General features: G+C 51.1%; 2 protein-coding genes across 2 annotated transcripts in view; one reads left to right on the forward strand and one right to left on the reverse strand.

The window, feature by feature from the left end:
- LOC113424191 (pyruvate carboxylase, mitochondrial) overlaps positions 1 to 9,680 on the forward strand; it is a 24,298-nt gene extending 14,618 nt beyond the window's left edge. Inside the window, 9 exon segments of the mRNA XM_087943259.1 lie at positions 987 to 1,143; positions 1,501 to 1,741; positions 2,028 to 2,277; positions 3,429 to 3,673; positions 4,112 to 4,291; positions 4,704 to 4,949; positions 8,961 to 8,979; positions 8,982 to 9,100; positions 9,295 to 9,680. Of these exon segments, the coding sequence (XP_087799385.1) occupies positions 987 to 1,143; positions 1,501 to 1,741; positions 2,028 to 2,277; positions 3,429 to 3,673; positions 4,112 to 4,291; positions 4,704 to 4,949; positions 8,961 to 8,979; positions 8,982 to 9,100; positions 9,295 to 9,543 (1,706 nt within the window). The 3' untranslated portion in view covers positions 9,544 to 9,680.
- Positions 9,681 to 12,132: 2,452 nt separating this feature from the next.
- LOC148129500 (uncharacterized) lies at positions 12,133 to 14,242 on the reverse strand. The gene is made up of 3 exons (XM_087943263.1): positions 13,943 to 14,242; positions 13,137 to 13,247; positions 12,133 to 12,438 (listed from the first exon to the last, which is right to left on the reverse strand). The coding sequence occupies exons 1-3, from the start codon at positions 14,198 to 14,200 to the stop codon at positions 12,286 to 12,288; spliced, it is 522 nt and encodes a 173-aa protein (XP_087799389.1). The 5' UTR covers positions 14,201 to 14,242; the 3' UTR covers positions 12,133 to 12,285.
- Between the last annotated feature and the right edge of the window lie 3,563 nt (positions 14,243 to 17,805).

Here is a 17,805-nt window from a genome sequence, read left to right on the forward strand (position 1 = left end):
GTTTTGAAATGAGTGGGCTGCGTCTCTGCCTACCGTGTTGATCCTTGAATTTGGCAGGCATGAGGCTCTGTGGCATGTAGAACTCGTGGAATTAAGGGCCTTAAGCAGGGATGTTGCTGTGGGACAAGAGAGCTGAACTTGGCTCCATGGCCGCAACTGAGGCCAGAGCCAGACCCCTTGACCCAGGAGCAGCCATCGGACCAGTGGGGAACCCTTTGGGTTTTGGAGTTGCTCTCAAAGAGGACACACGCTCAGCCTTCCCTGGTGTATTTTTCTTTCTGACAATCAAAGGAGCTGGGACTTATAAAGGAAACCAGCATGAAATGTTTTATCGCTAGCATTTGGCACCCACGAGATTGGCCAAGATTTATCCAAACTGTGGAAGTGCAGACAAAATAACGGCACCTTCTATCGTACATGGTGGCTCTGCCCTGAAGCGAAAAAATATTGGAAGAAAACACAAACGTGGTTACAGGAACTAATTGGAGGCCAAATAGAGTTTGTCCCGGAACTATTTCTTTTAGGGATAATGAAAAGGAATTACGACAGAAAGATAAAATATTTGGTGTTCCACGTATTAGCAGCAAGGCTAGCCCATGCTGAGCGTTGGAAGAAAGATTGCATGCCATCCGAAGGCTTAGTAATTAAAAGAAATTATGGGTGTGCAGAAATGGATAAATTGACCATTGAACGAAGAGTAGACTCTGAATGCTACACAATATGGGAAAAATTGTACAATTGGAAAGGCAGTAGAAGTAAGAAAAAGTGTATGCAATAAATGTAGAAAGTATAGAAATAGAATATATAGATTGTATTGGATATGATATGTAAATGTATAAAAAAAAAGTCACAGTTCTGTTCGTTAAGTGATGAGTAAAATGGGAAAAACCCAACAAAGTATTTCTAAAAGAAGGTGTGGGGGGGGGAGCTGGGGGGGAGCTCCCAAGAGACCCAGCGTGCTGATCCTCCTGTCCCCCCCCTCCCAGGCGCCACCTTTGATGTGGCCATGCGCTTCCTGTACGAGTGCCCCTGGCGCCGGCTTCAGGAACTGCGCGAGCTCATCCCCAACATCCCATTCCAGATGCTGCTGAGGGGGGCGAATGCGGTGGGCTACACCAACTACCCCGATAACGCCGTCTTCAAGTAAGTGGCGGGCTGTTTCCAGGTGCTCGAGCAAGGGAACGCCCCGTTGGCCTTCCGCTCTCCTCGTCTTTCTCAGAACCGGTCTTGCCTTCCTGGGGTTTATCTTGGCAGCCCTACCGGTTGTGCTCGGCAAGCTAAGATGTTGTTTTTGCTTCTTTAAATCCTTTACGTTCCTTCGGTCCCTCCTGGAAGTCCAGTCGCCCTGGAGGAAAAGCTCCAGCCATTGTGGCTTCCCACATTAACCCGACATCCTTGCTAGCCTGGATCTGCCTTCGGGTAGCCTGCTCCCTCCCTCCAGAGCCCAGAGGTGGTGCAGGGCCGGCCTTGGCTCAGGGCTCCTCTCCGTCCCCATCGCAGGTTCTGCCAGATGGCCAAAGAGAACGGGATGGACATCTTCCGCGTCTTCGACTCCCTCAACTACCTCCCTAACATGCTGCTGGGGATGGAGGCCGCCGGGCAGGCCGGAGGGGTGGTGGAGGCCGCCATCTCCTACACAGGCGACGTGGCTGACCCCAGCCGGACCAAGTACACCTTGGATTACTACGTGAGCCTGGCGGAGGAGCTGGTCAAGGCTGGGACTCACATCTTGGCCATCAAGGTAGGCAGGACAGGGAAGGCTTGGCCTGCATGCTCCCGCTCTGCCCTGTCCGCGGTGGGGACCCCTTTCCGTCAGGGAGGTTTCCTGGGACTTGGAGCTGGAAGGAGCGAGCGCGAGGGAGCCGGTTATCCCCCTCCTCCTCCTGGCCCGCCTCCAGAAGGGAAGTCGATGCCCCCTCCCCGACTTCAGGGGGTCCAGGGTCTCCTCTGCAGCTGCACCCCTTCCCTCCCTCCCTCCCTCCCTCCTCCTCCTCTTCACCTGCAGCCTTTGCCCCCTTCCCTTGCAGGACATGGCTGGGGTCTTGAAGCCGCAGGCCTCCTCCATGCTCGTGGGGGCGCTGCGCAAGCACTTCCCTGACGTCCCACTTCACATCCACACCCACGACACTTCGGGTGCCGGCGTGGCTTCCATGTTGGCTTGTGCTGCTGCCGGGGCTGACATCGTGGACGTGGCGGTGGATGCCATGTCGGGCATGACTTCCCAACCAAGCATGGGCGCCATGGTGGCTTGTACCCGCGGCACAGAGCACGACACAGGTCTGAAGCGGGAGCGAAAGGGGTCCGTCCCACCCAGGGCAGCCAGGATCTGCCCCCCCCCCCACCTGGCCTGGGGGTTGCAGCAGGAGAACGAAGGCCCCTGAGCCGCTTTAAGCAGTTAGAAAATCGTATTTTCCAGAAGAAATAAAATTATATATTTAAGGAATTGGGGCCAGTCAGTCCAAGGGAACCCACAGCAGCTTACAACTATCTTTAAAATCAGAATTAAAGAAGAGCTGACAAAAACAGAAGCAGGAAGGGGTGTGTGTGTGTGTGTGTGTGTGTGTGTGTGTATGCCAGGGAAGTCCAGCCAGGGCTTTCCCTGCCCTTGGAAGGCTCCGGAGCCAGCCAGACGTCCCTTCCAGCCTGTCAGCCCTTGAGGTCTGGGACAGGAGTGGGAAAGAAGCCACATCTGGCTTGTACTTAATAAAATGGGGGGGGGGCTGGACTCCATGGCCTCAAGGGCCCCTCCTGCCCCTCGGATTCTCTCGTGGAGCCGTTCTTCTCCCTGCCTGCCTGGCACAAGGAGCTTCTCTGCCTTCTGGGCCACCTGAACTCCCCATAGTCTCGGTAACTTTGTTCCTCGTACTGGTTCATTTCCGGAGGGAAGTCATGTCTTCCTGGAGGAGCTTTGTGGCCGATGGTTGGGCTGCCTGGACGTCTTTGGACCTTGGGCGAGTGGGGGGCTTCCTCGGATTCCCCAAGGGGGGAGGGGACCCTGCCCAGGCTCCCCTATAATCCGAGGCCCTCCCCTCTTTTATCCCCACGAGCCCCCTGTGAGGCGGGCTGAGCAGAGAGAGCGAGGGGGGAGCCCCGAGTCCCCGGGCCCATTCAGGAGCTTGTCCCATAGCAACGCCCCAGCCGGGCTGAGACCATATGGGCCCCGTTGCCCTCTGGCCCCAGGGAAGATGGGAAGGGAGCAGGTGAGTCACCAGGATCCAGTCAGAGGGAAAGGGGAGATCCGCGTCCCTGCAGACTCACGCTGACTCCAGTCTGGCCACCTTCAACCTTGAAAGAAGGTTTGTTGATTTGGTTAGCTGGTTGGAGGTGTCCGAGAATGGGACTCAGGTGTGTGTCTTCCGACAGCAGTCGGAGCAGAGGGTGGTGGGCAGGGCTGAAGGATCCCCCCTCCCCCTCTCCCCTCCCCCCAGGCATCCAGATGGAGAAAGTCTTTGACTACAGCGAATACTGGGAGGTGGCCCGGGGCCTCTACGCGGCCTTCGACTGCACGGCCACCATGAAGTCGGGCAACGCGGACGTCTACGAGAACGAGATCCCCGGCGGCCAGTACACCAACCTGCACTTCCAGGCCCACAGCATGGGGCTGGGCCACAAGTTCAAGGAGGTGAAGAAGGCCTACGTGGAGGCCAACAAACTGCTGGGCGACCTCATCAAGGTCAGTCCTCTCCCCTCCCCTCCCCCCCCCTCCCCAGAGGGCAGGGTGAACCCCACAGACTCGGGCAGGCAAAGCAGCCCTCCACCCGCTTCCAGTTTCCTTGGCCTAATCCCCCGTTTAGCCAGCGGCTGAGAGTTGTTCCCGGCCTCCTCAAAGGTTGCTGGTCTCTAGTTCAAAGGGGCCTAAAGGCCACAGGCGGCTCAGACAAGCATTGTGCGCCTGGAGAAAAGGGGCTTTTGTGGCCAGAGCCTGGCCTGGTTTTCCTGAGCACGCCGCTGGTTCTAAGAAAATGCCGCCGCTGCAGCTGTGACCATTGGACTCTCTACCTCCAGCCTCCCCCTGCCTGCCGAAGGGTCCCTCCCCCTGGTCTGCCTGGAGGGCTGCTGGCTGCTCCCGGGGAGGGGCAGCCGGTGACCTCCTCCTTGCCGCCCAGTGCAGGTGACGCCCTCCTCGAAGATCGTGGGGGACCTGGCTCAGTTCATGGTCCAGAACAACCTGACGCGGGGAGACGTGGACGCTCAGGCGGACGAGCTCTCCTTCCCGCAGTCCGTGGTGGAGTTCCTGCAAGGCTACATCGGGATCCCCTACGGGGGCTTCCCGGAGCCCTTCCGCTCCAAGGTAGGAAGGAGGGGGGCCTGCCTTGACCCCCAGGAGCCCAGAGAAAGTGGGGGGGGGGAGTAAGCCCACAGCCTCCTCGTCTTAACTTCATATTGAGGATTTGGTATTGGCGGGGGGTCTGTTCGTTGCATTTTGGGGTGCCTGCCCGTCAGAGCCACGGAGCAGCAGAGGAGGATCTTGGCGGAATTATTCTTGGAGAGAGAGAAAGAAAAGGTTCTGGCAGGGTTGAAACCTGAGGAAAGCGAGGCTTTCAGACCCCCCCCCCTCTGCTCCCCCCCCTCCCCCACACACCTCGATGCCTGCTTTGGGGCAGTTGAGTGGGAGGCCGGGCGAGTCAGAAGGGGGAGGAGGAGGAGGAAGAGATCAGGGCGGCTTTGCCCTTCCGCCCCAAAGCCCAACTCTCCTTTCCTAGGTGCTGAAAGACCTGCCCCGCATGGAGGGCCGCCCCGGGGCCTCCCTGCCCCCTCTGGACTTCGCCCAATTGGAGCAGGAATTGTGTGAGAAGCACGAGGAGATCACCCCGGAAGATGTGCTGTCTGCCGCCATGTACCCCTCGGTCTTCGGCGACTTCAAGGACTTCACGGCCACCTTTGGGCCTGTCGAATGTCTCAATACACGGCTCTTCCTGGAGGGGCCCAAGATAGCGGAGGAGTTTGAGGTGAGACCCAGAGCCAGGAAGCGTCAAGCGTTTGGTCAAGATACCAGGAGTTGGACACCACCACGCCCCCAGGAATGAGCCAAGGAACTGGTGGTGAAGAGGGGAGGCCGGTCAGCGCAAGTTTAGTCTGCCCTAGAAGGAACACAAACATGGCGCTTCATTCACTCACTCACTCACTCACTCACTCATTCATTCATTCACCTCATTCATTCATTCACTCATTCATTCTTCACTTCACTCATTCATTCATTCACTCATTCATTCACTCACTCCACATTCACTCATTCTTCATTCATTCACTCATTCACTCATTCACTCACTCATTCATTCTCATTCACTCACTCATTCATTCATTCACTCATTCATTCACTCATTCATTCACTCACTCATTCATTCACTCATTCATTCATTCATTCACTCACTCATTCACTCACTCATTCATTTCACTCATTCACTTCATTCACTCACTCATTCATTCACTCATTCATTCATTCATTCACTCACTCATTCACTCATTCTCATTCATTCACTCATTCATTCATTCATTCATTCACTCATTCATTCATTCACTCATTCATTCATTCATTCATTCATTCATTCATTCATTCATTCACTCACTTCATTCATTCATTCACTCATTCATTCATTCATTCATTCATTCATTCACTCATTCATTCACTCATTCATTCACTCACTCATTCATTCACTCATTCATTCATTCACTCATTCATTCACTCACTCATTCATTCACTCATTCATTCATTCACTCATTCACTCATTCATTCATTCACTCATTCATTCACTCACTCATTCATTCACTCTCATTCATTCACTCATTCATTCATTCACTCACTCATTCATTCATTCATTCATTCACTCATTCATTCATTCACTCATTCATTCACTCATTCATTCATTCACTCACTCATTCATTCACTCATTCATTCATTCACTCACTCATTCATTCACTCACTCATTCATTCACTCACTCACTCACTCATTCATTCACTCATTCATTCATCATTCACTCATTCATTCACTCACTCATTCATTCACTCACTCACTCATTCATTCATTCATTCACTCATTCACTCACTCACTCATTCATTCACTCACTCATTCATTCACTCATTCATTCACTCATTCATTCATTCACTCATTCATTCACTCACTCACTCACTCATTCATTCACTCATTCATTCACTCACTCACTCATTCACTCACTCACTTCATTCACTCACTCACTCATTCACTCATTCATTCACTCATTCATTCATTCATTCACTCATTCATTCACTCACTCATTCATTCATCACTCATTCACTCATTCACTCACTCACTCATTCATTCATTCACTCATTCATTCACTCACTTCATTCATTCACTCATTCATTCACTCATTCATCACTCACTCATTCACTCACTCACTCATTCATTCACTCATTCATTCACTCACTCACTCACTCACTCATTCATTCATCACTCATTCATTCATTCACTCATTCATTCACTCATTCATTCATTCACTCACTCATTCATTCACTCATTCATTCATTCACTCATTCATTCACTCACTCACTCATTCATTCACTCATTCATTCATTCACTCATTCATTCACTCATTCATTCATCACTCATTCATTCACTCATTCATTCACTCACTCACTCACTCATTCATTCACTCACTCATTCATTCACTCACTCATTCACTCACTCACTCATTCACTCACTCATTCATTCACTCATTCATTCACTCATTCATTCACTCACTCACTCACTCATTCATTCATTCACTCACTCATTCACTCACTCATTCACTTCATTCATTCACTCATTCATTCACTCACTCATTCACTCATTCATTCACTCACTCATTTCACTCACTCATTCATTCACTCATTCACTCACTCATTCATTCTCATTCATTCACTCACTCACTCACTCATTCTCACTCATTCATTCACTCACTCATTCATTCACTCATTCATTCATTCATTCACTCATTCATTCACTCACTCATTCACTCACTCACTCATTCACTCACTCATTCATTCACTCATTCATTCACTCATTCATTCATTCACTCATTCATTCACTCATTCATTCACTCACTCATTCACTCATTCATTCATTCATTCATTCACTCACTCATTCATTCACTCATTCATTCACTCATTCACTCATTCACTTCACTCACTCATTCACTCACTCATTCATTCACTTATTCACTCATTCATTCACTCACTCATTCATTCACTCACTCACTCATTCATTCACTCACTCATTCACTCACTCATTCATTCACTCATTCATTCACTCACTCATTCACTCACTCACTCATTCACTCACTCATTCACTCACTCATTCACTCACTCATTCATTCACTTCATTCATTCACTCACTCACTCATTCATTCACTCATTCATTCATTCACTCATTCATTCATTCACTCACTCATTCATTCACTCATTCATTCACTCACTCACTCATTCATTCACTCACTCATTCACTCACTCATTCACTCATTCATTCACTCATTCATTCATTCACTCACTCACTCATTCACTCACTCACTCATTCACTCATTCATTCACTCACTCATTCATTCACTCATTCACTCATTCACTCACTCACTCACTCACTCATTCACTCATTCATTCACTCACTCATTCACTCACTCATTCATCACTCATTCATTCACTCATTCATTCATTCATTCATTCATTCACTCACTCATTCATTCACTCATTCATTCACTCACTCATTCACTCACTTCATTCATTCATTCACTCATTCATTCACTCACTCACTCATTCATTCATTCATTCACTCACTCATTCATTCACTCACTCATTCATTCATTCACTCACTCATTCATTCATTCACTCACTCACTCATTCATTCACTCACTCATTCACTCATTCATTCACTCATTCATTCATTCACTCACTCATTCATTCACTCACTCACTCATTCACTCACTCATTCACTCACTCATTCATTCACTCACTCATTCACTCACTCATTCACTCACTTCATTCATTCACTCACTCATTCACTTCACTCACTCACTCATTCACTCACTCATTCACTCACTCATTCATTCACTCATTCACTCACTCATTCACTTCTCATTCATTCACTCATTCATTCATTCACTCACTCATTCATTCACTCATTCATTCATTCATTCACTCATTCACTCACTCATTCACTCATTCATTCACTCATTCATTCACTCATTCATTCATTCATTCATTCATTCCTCACTCACTCATTCATTCACTCTCTCTTCATTCATTCATTCCTCACTCATTCATTCATTCACTCACTCATCACTCATTCATTCACTCATTCATTCACTCACTCACTCATTCACTCACTCATTCATTCACTCACTCATTCACTCATTCATTCACTCACTCATTCACTCATTCATTCATTCATTGCATATAACCTTCACCTCCCATTTCACCCCAAGTGCAACCCACGATGCTTGGGCCTGCCTGCCCCACGGATCCAGGTGGTGGAGCCCAAACCTTCTCCTGGCCGTGTGCTGCTCAGCGTCCCTCCTGGAGTTGCCCTTGGTAGTTCCACGCGACCCGTTTCCTTCCTGCACGCACTTCAAGAGAACGAAAGGGATGGGACTGTAGGTAAGAAGGGGACACCCCTGGAAACAGCAGGGGGGTCTAGGAGGAAAGCCCCTCCCCTCGGATAACACAGGTGAGGATAAAGTAGCACTGGCGCGAGTGGCACGATTGCTTTCGGTGACCCGGTTTCCCTCCTCCGCTTCCCAGACTCCAAGGGCCGGAAGGTGGGGACGCAGCAGAGCCCCAGACCGCCGTGGCGTCTCCCGTTGGTTAACCTGGGGGCACGGCAGAAGGGCTCTGGGGGGGGTCCTGGGGCCTCTGAGGCGGCAGCACCCCTCTCACAAGACCCCGTCCCCAGGGCCTGAGGTGGGGCTGAGGGAGGGGCTGCATAGGACCCTCATCGCGCTCTTTCCCCTCACAGGTGGAGCTGGAACGGGGAAGACCCTGCACATCAAGGCCCTGGCCCTGGGGGACCTCAACCGGGCTGGCCAGAGGGAAGTCTTCTTCGAACTGAATGGGCAGCTGCGCTCCATCCTGGTCAAGGACGCCAAGGCCATGAAGGTAGCGGACGAGGCAGGCCGCGGGGGCAGTCTTAATGCGTGTAGTCCCTGCAGGTCGGATTTTGCTTTGCAGAGCAATCGGCCTTCTTGAAGATCAGCGGCTCTTATTCCTCAGTGGCCTTGAGGTCCATTGCTCTACGGCCACTGACCACCACCCGCTCTGCAATGGTCGCCCTCAATCTTTTGCCTTGCCAGGAGATGCACTTCCACCCCAAAGCCCTGAAGGACGTCAAGGGCCAAGTGGGGGCTCCCATGCCAGGGAAAGTCATCGACATCAAAGTGAAGGAAGGCGGTCAGGTGGAGAAGGGGCAGCCGCTCTGCGTCTTGAGCGCCATGAAGATGGAGACCGTGGTCAACTCGCCCGTGACAGGCCTGGTCAAGAGAATTTACGTCAAGCCCGAGATGAGCTTGGAAGGGGATGATCTGATCCTGGAGATTGAGTAGCTGCCTCGTCCCAGGGACCCCCCACCGCCGGTGGCTGCCTCTTCTGGGGAGCCCTGGGGCCGCCGAGAGGCCCTCAAAGCTCTTGTCACTTTTTTCCCCTTTCCTCCCCTCCCCTCCTCTAGGGGAGGAGCAGGGCTGGGGCTTCAGTGGGTGGGGACCATTGCTGCCCCCCCCCGTGAGCATGGTGGCCTTCCTTCTGGTAGAGGGAAGAGGAGCCGAGGAGAAGGAACGGCTGTGGCCATGTGCGCATAAGGACCCCCCTCTCTCTCTTGCGCCCCCTTTTCCTGGAGGCTGTGAGCCGGTTTGGTAGAAGACGGGACCCCTCCTGTCCCCTCCAGCTGCAGCTTCTGCCTCCTTCCTTTCTCCTTCGTTTGTGGAGGGTGGTTTTTGCCCCAGCCTTTTTTTTCCAGAAGGGGAAAGAAAGCCCCCCCCCGCTCCCTCCTTTCATCCACCCGCTTCGTCCCCCTCCTGTTTCCATGCCCAAGTTCGCACCCTGGGCTTTGTGACGCAAAAGGCCAGCTAAGCCGAGACTCCGGGCTGCTTTGGAGGGGGTGGAGGGGCTGCCCCCCTCCTTCCCCACCGGAGGAGGCAGCGCAACCCAATCATGCTTTTCCCGTTGCCAACGACTGGACCAATCAATCCTCTGGGCTGGGCCTGAGAATCGTGGATGGACACTGAAGGGCAGACCAAGGGACGGGCAAAACGTTCGGTGGAAGCCCCCGCACGAAATGAAACGCCACGCAATGGCTCTGCCGCCCCTGGCTCTGTGTCTCTCTGTACGTTGCGCGGCTCCCTCGGCTCCCTCGGCCTCGGTTTCCCTTCAGGAGAACAGTCCTTAGGACCATTGGGACGAGGGGCCCCGGCTCCACCTGCGTCTCTTCAGCCACTGGTCAAAATCGCAGTGGCGCTGAAGGAGGAGCCCCCAACTGGCAGAGCGGAAACCAAGCAGGCCGTGGTCGCTTTGGCCCTCGGGGGGTCCACTGTAGGAGAGAGGAGGCTGTGGGGCCTTAGAGACTGAGGCCTGTAAAGTGGGGGGATCGTAAAAAGACGCGTGTTTATCATTCATTTCCAAAGCTTGAGCTCTGCCGGAAGAACATCTGCTCGCTTCCCGCTTTCTCCTGGAAGCCTCTTTCTAGTTGCTAGAAACACCCACCCACCCACACCCCCTTTTTTCTCTCCCCTCCTTCCCCAAACAGGGTCTCTGAGACCTCCAGCAGCATTTTGTTCCGTGGCCAAAATCACAGGTGCCCCCCCACACACCCCCACCACCCTGTTTTTATATGCCTTTCTGTTCTATCGAAAGGCAGGACTGGGCCTTCCTTCCCGGGGCCTGCTGTTCATTTCGGGCCCCCGCCCAGGTCTTTCCGATCCTTCCCTTTATCGTCCGGACCAGGGATCTCCAACCGTGGCAACTTTCAGACGGGTGGAATTCAACTTGTGGAATTCCTGAGCCATCGTGGCTGGGGGCCTCCGGGAGTTGAGGTCCACAAGCCTCAAAGTCGCCACGGTTGGAGACCCTTAGCCATCTCTTCCGGCTGTGTGTCTTCTGCAGACCGGATAAATGTTTCGTGCCAGCCCTTGGCCAAGGGTGGGAGACCCCAGCCCAGGAGAGTGTCCTCTGTGGGCCCCGGAGGGCTCCCATCTGCTCTGCCTTTTGCCATTTGAGGAAAGGGGCGAAGCTTAGCTGAGCAGGGGGGATCTTCACTGGGAAAGAAGCTGAAGGTCCTGATCCACCACCAGCCTTGTGACCAGAGCTCCTCCTGTCGGAGGGCTGCCCCACATGGCTTGGGCATTCTGTACAGGAGCGGGGGCGGGGGGGTCTGCCCTTCTGTTCATTGGAGATAAACCCTCCGGGACGTCTCCAAGATAAGGTGCCATGGTCCCCCCGTGCTGGTTCCCACCTGGACCTGGAGACCTGGGTTTGTTTCAATCAGCTCTCTTCCCTCCCCCCGTCTCCCTCCCCCTGAGTGGCTGCCCCCTCTTTCCCCGGGGCCAGAGGGGGCCTCCTGACCCAACGGTGTAAAATAGGAGCTCTGCATTCTTGCCATTTTCTCCTTGCAAATGTCTACGAATTTCTCTTTGCCCCCTCCCCCCCTCCCCCGTCCTAATGAGCTGCCAAACATTTTGTTGTTGTTTCCGACGTTATTGCAAATCTTAGCTGCACTTCAGCTGTAGCCTCCCTTCCTGAGGGGGGTCCTGCAGCTCTTGCGTTCTTGGGTTCTGCCGAACCTCCCACCCCACCCACGCCCTGCATCGCCTCCTTCGGATTTCTCCCATCCTCTTTCCCCCTTATGGCGGGGGGGGGGATTTTGGGGGGGCACCCCGAGGTCTGCCATTTCCCAAGGGAAGGGGAGGCAGAGTCTTGCAACGTAGGTGATCAGCCGTAAATATCTACTTCGGCCTATTCACCTGTGGTTCAGGCAGGGTTTGGAAACCGGTTTTGTCTACCGGTCAGGAACCCTGAATTTTTTAAAAAAACACCTTTTTTTAAAACTCAGGGTTCCTCACTTTTTCTGGGAAGGTTTTGTGCAACCTGGAACTGGAATTTTGGAATAGATAAGCAAAGCATGAAGAAGAGCCAAGAAGAGCAGCGTTTTGGATCATTCCACTGTTGAACATTCAGAGTTACAGAATTTTCATGGCATGGACCCCCATGTGGGGGGGAGGATCGCAGGGCTGGGGATCCACCTCAGGGCCCTCTACCCGACGGAGAAGGCGGGGCGGGGGGGGGAGCCGGTCCCTTCACATGTACGGAGTGCCTTCTTCTTTTTCGGGTTCTTTTTCAGGGGTGACGACGGGAGGAGGACTCGGCTTGTACTCCTCACAAGTTTTGACTCTTGTTTTATGGATGTTGAACGCTGGGAAGGTTGCCAACTCCAAGAAGCACAAATATTTCTACAGACATGAAAGAAATAAAAGAGACGAGACTTTGCAGAGCTCTTGCATGGAGGTTGTTGGTCTTTAAGTTTTCCAAACTCTCGACCTCCTTCCCTGCCTTTCCATCTAGGAAGTTGCTCTGTCTTTTATGGGCAGTTGGCCGTGCAAAGAGCACCCCGAGAGGCTCCCGGTTTCTCATCCTGGTGCCGGTGATGGGGCCTCAGCAGCTCAAGGGGGCTGGGCCAGAGGGAGGCAGCCCCTCCTCCCCAGAGCGGGGGGGAGGGCAGATGGGTGGAGGGCAGGAGGGACTTGCATGGGGAGCCCCCTCCTTCCTTCTCCTACTCTCGGGTTCTAAGGCAACGTGGCTCTTCAAAGAGGAACTTGGCCTCCTCGGACCAAAGGGGGAAACAGCCCAGCGGCTTTGGCCCCTCTGTCCAGCTGCAAACTTCCAGGGCAGAGGGGAGCTCAGCGGGGGATGGGGGTTGAAACCCTGGGGGCAGGACCCCCGCGACCCTCTCTGCTTGGGGCGCCTGCCTGCGTGTGACAATGACACAGGCAGGGTTGCATTGGAGGCCCAAATCCCATGCCACCTTTCCTTCCCCCACCCCACTGGGCTACCTCCAGCCCACCTTGATTCCAGCTGTGCTAACAGCTAGGACTGACTCCATAAACCCCATCCTTGAAAAAAAAAAAAGGCATAAAACCCCTTTCCTCACCGGTGATCCAGGAACAATCGGACAGTTCTTGTGATTTGGTCTTTTCTCCCCCGGAGGGCAGGTGACCTTCACCAGGATGGTTCTGAAGTGGTAAATTTTCCCGTGCATGCTCTGAAAGATAGCCAGGAAAATTCTCCGGTGATCTCCCGCTTCTCCCCCTCCCGCCACACGTTCCTGATTTCCCTTCAGAGGGTTGGCAGCAGGTCCTGACCAGCTGGAGGGTCGGGCATGGTTGGGTAGACCTGATGGAGTCCGGGAAGAAGGCCGGCGAGTCTTTTTAATGTTACAGAATTTGCACCAATATCTGCTTTTCAAAATGACAGGCATAGATCAGTGTTTGCCTTTTAAAAATTCAGTCAGATAAAGAACAGCCTCTTGGAATGAAGAAGCAGGCAACAGAGTACTTTAAAAAACCCTGTTTCTTTATGACAATAGCCGGTCTAAGGAGGGAAAAGGGGCATGGAGCAAAAAAGGTTCTGCTGACCAGGGAGAGCCGCTTCCGTCCCGTGGCCGGTGAGTGAAGGACGCCACTCTGGCTCTCTTTCCCGGCCACTGAAGAGCGGCGGCAGGACTCCTCACTTTGAAACACAGGAATTCTTTAAAATGATAAAAAGTATTTCAAAGACCAAATCTACTTAAAAGATGGAAGTACTGCTGCTGAACTCTAGAAGAGGGAAACGGAAGAGTACGACGTGTGCATACGTCAGCAATAAAAACCATGAGCAGAATCCCTTGTAGTTTTACAATCGGACACGAATAGAATGAGAAAAAAACCGGAAACTTCCTCCCACCCCTTCTCCCCTTACCATCAATTGGACGTGGACCTTTTCTTCGGGGGCCGAGAGGTAGGTGCAGTTGTGCTCCTTGTTCAAGTGGTCCACGGCCTGGTGGTACATGATGGTAGCTTGGTAGATGATTGCGTCGTCCTTCATCTTGTTCCAGAGGCCGAAAAAGTCATTGTGGTCTGAGAAAGGCCACGGCTGCTGATGTCCACGGCTCGGCTGTCCCAGAAGGGCCACAAGGCAACATACCCCAGAGAAAGACAACAACAACGCCTTGGCCATTGTGGTGGTCAGGGACTGGAGTGCCCACGGAGGGTGGCACTGCTCTAAATAGGGGAGCCACTGCAAGAGGGCCTTCCCCCTGGGCTGGGCGACCAATGCTCAGTCGAGGGATTATCTCCCCGAGAGAGAGAGAGAGAGATAGAGAGAGAGAGAGAGAGGTGGCTGCCTCAAGGGCTGGGCCAAAAGGAGGTCGGGAGGAAGCACTGGTAGGAATCCTTTTCCTGCACAGGAGACGGAGACCTTGGGCACAATCCTCAGTCTTGCCTGAAATTTCTTGGGAATTTCTAGGAATTCTGCTTGTGCCTACTAGAACTTGTAATTGGATGGAGCCCAGTGAGATGGATGAGGAGGACTGGCTGTAAACAGAATCCTGGGGGGGAACGGAAGGAAGGAATATTGGGAACCGCTTGCCTGGGGCAGACGGATGTGATAGAAAGGGCATCTTAATGCCCCCCCCCCCAGTGGGAAAAAATGTGGAAGAATATCAAGTCATAAGATAGACAGGTGGTACACAGCAAGGGGGTAGACGTGTAGTTCTAAACAGACAAACATTTATCAAATTTATATTCCACTCCAATCAGAAATGGTCTCAGAAGCCGATAAAAAGGAAATAACATATCTGCTAAATCAAAATACATAAACACACGCTGGTATTCAAATGCCATCTCAAGAAGCTCAATATTTAATAACAGATCTGGTGAGGTGAAATATCACTACCCAACAGTACAGTTGCTTTCCAGTATGAGGCATCGCACCATGGATTAATTTTGTGCATTTGCTCAAAAATGGAAGCGAATTACATTTGTGCTACTTTATAGAGCATCCAGGTCAACAGGAAGGGGAGAACGAACAAAAGTTGTACTAGCTGGCGTTTTTTGTTTCTTTTTTTAATGTTGCCACCCAATCAAAATGTGAATAATGCGTTCTAAAAGTAAATGGGATTTTTCGGAGGCATGAACCTGGCTTTTGGGAGACAAATTTTTACCAAGCGTGGTCCTTCCAAGAAATTGCATATAACTTTCAGAAGGTTAAATGATCACCAAAAAAGCATGGATTATCCCTGGTTCGATGTGAGCCAGCAGGGGAGATGTTGGGAAGGCAGAAGTAGCAGGACGTTGCATGAAAGCAACCCCATCATGCTGGGACTGTTGAGGAAATGGCCTGTGCCGTAATCAGGCGCATATCTTGGCCAAGGAGGACAGACAGCACTGCAGAAGAAGCAGGTGAGAGTTTTAAGGCTGTTGGAAATATGAAATAGGCATGGAATGCTTTTTGACTTGGAATAATTGACTCAGGGTTTAATTAATTGCACTGTTGCCGGTTTAAGAAATCCCAGGTGCTTCTCTTCGCCCCGCGTCCCCTTGGGTGTTTGTCAAGTGGGCCTATCTAGACAGAGTAGCGTAGAATGGACAAATGTGAGGGGTGACCAAGTTCCTGAAGTTGTCAAAATATTTCTTAAAGTCTCTGTAATGCTGGTCTGGGAGTCGAAACATTTAAGGAAGAAAACGCTGTATTTTGTTGGGTGAACAGGTAGAAAAGGTAATTGTTCAATCCAGGTGGTATTATTTTAATAGCCAATACTTTCCCACCCTCAGGAACGCTTCATGTTGCCTCTCTTGATCCCAGAGCAGCATTAGAGGGTGTGGGGCTATAGTGGCCTCTGCTCTGCAGGACGGTGGAGGCTCCCAATTAAGGAACCTTTCCGACAACAAGAATTAAGCCAATTGGAGGCTGCACCATTACGTTTTATGGACAAATCTTTTCTAGAGCCAAATCTCAAAACAGCTTGAATGGAAATGAATCTTCAACAGAAAATCAAGCAATGCACATTCCTGGTCTTTGGTCTGCTTCCCAGCCGAAACAGCAGTGTGATTTGGCGTTTCCTAAATTCCCTTTGCCTTCCGCTCCGTTTCTAGATTTAATTCCTTGTTGCTCAGCGTCCCCCAAGTTCTCAGTCCTTGAAGCATAAACCCATTTCAGAGAAATGGTCTTGTGTTCTAGGGCCCAGACTCTGCCTATTATTCTCTGATATTTCTTAGCAAGTTTTTTTCACTTTAATTTTGAGAAATCTTCGGTGAAATAGGCCCCCATTAAAAATACAATGCTGAGTCGAGATTCTTCCGCTCAGTCGGAAGGTTCTTCAAGTACCCACAGCAGCTGCCAGAAGCTGCTTGGGAGCAGGGCGGGGGGGATTCCCCACCCTTATTGCCCGACTGCCCCACCTTGGATTATAAATACCGTACATTTGGCTGATCCTAGATTGGACCATTAAAGAAAAGACCTGGATTAATTGGCAGGCTGGTAGCAAAACGGTTTGTGTTCTGTCCTGCTTTCTGGGACCTTTTGGGGAGCAAGCAGCTCACCCCTTAGTTTTTTCCTATTCCCGGTTTTCTCAAAACCGGAGCAACCTGATCCCCCTTTTGAAGTCGGAGTTTAGGGGTTCGGAGGGCTTTGAATTCTAAGGAATCAAAATATCTTCCAGCAAGTCCCAATCTTCCCCAGCACTTCCTTCGGTGGGGCCCAGGAGAAGAGCCGCTGTCCTGGATCCCTCTTCGAAGGTCACCCCTCTCTTTGTTGGAGGGGGGGACAATTAGAGGTCATCCGGCACCTTGAGCAGCTACCTGGTTAATCCTTTGCATAAATTCAGTGATTTCTGAAAGCAAGAGATCCTGTTAAGTGACCTTTGTTTAATGTTTTTCTAGAAACATTGTTTTTATAAGATTGTCCTCGTGGTGTTGGTAGCTGAGACCGGTTCCTAAAAATCAATATGTTCTTTTTAAAAAGCTGGCAAACAGATTGTTATTTTAGAATTTCGTTCACTGTTGGCACAAATGATCTGTTGTTCTCTCTTCTATTTTTTTTTTGGGGGGGGGGGCTTTGCTTCTTCCCAGAAGATTTTACAGATGAGGACTTTGAAACAAGGTGTTCCAACAATCCTTATGGCCAAGTGATATTGTTAGGAACAGTTTTTTGATCCAGTGGGAGATGCACGTTTTATTTTGCACATTTCCTTTTCTTCCCTTCTTCCCCTCCCCCTTTTTCCATACATGAGTATCTCTTGGAATATTTATTCCGTTGTGGAAGGATTATTATTCAGTAGAAAGTTCCAGTGTACAAACAGGAACGATGTCCTATGAAGTCCCATAAAATCCCATTCGACGAATTGAAATGGAAATGCATCTTGGGTTAGCAGGAAAAAAAAGACAAACCAGGCCTTTAGCTTGGCCTGTATCAGTGTGATCAATCTGAGAAAATTGCTGTGCCAGGGAGGTCATGTAGTCTGACCTGCTCAGTCCAGCTTCTGCCAGACCAGTCAGTTGTCCATCAAGCTCAGAAAGTCAGCCCAATGGAGAGAACCCTCCTAAGTGTCAAGAGTCGTGTTAGTCGACCCACAGATTCCTCTGGCTAACAGCTGGTGCAGTGAGGAAATTCCTTTTGGCATTTAACCTGGACTTCTTTTGATTTGGGGAGGGTCTGGTTTTTCTGTTTACTTAGGTAGACAGAAGGTACTAATTCTGTGTCGATTATGTCCATTTCTTTCCTCTCCCGGAACCAACACGGATTAGATCCATTCTCTAAGCAGGCCTGGGAGAGGATGCGTGGGT

The sequence above is a fragment of the Notechis scutatus genome, chromosome 14 (assembly GCF_049901735.1).
Source record: "Notechis scutatus isolate UNSWTSFEM ecotype Mainland chromosome 14, rNotScu1.2, whole genome shotgun sequence".
Lineage (NCBI taxonomy): Eukaryota > Metazoa > Chordata > Lepidosauria > Squamata > Elapidae > Notechis > Notechis scutatus.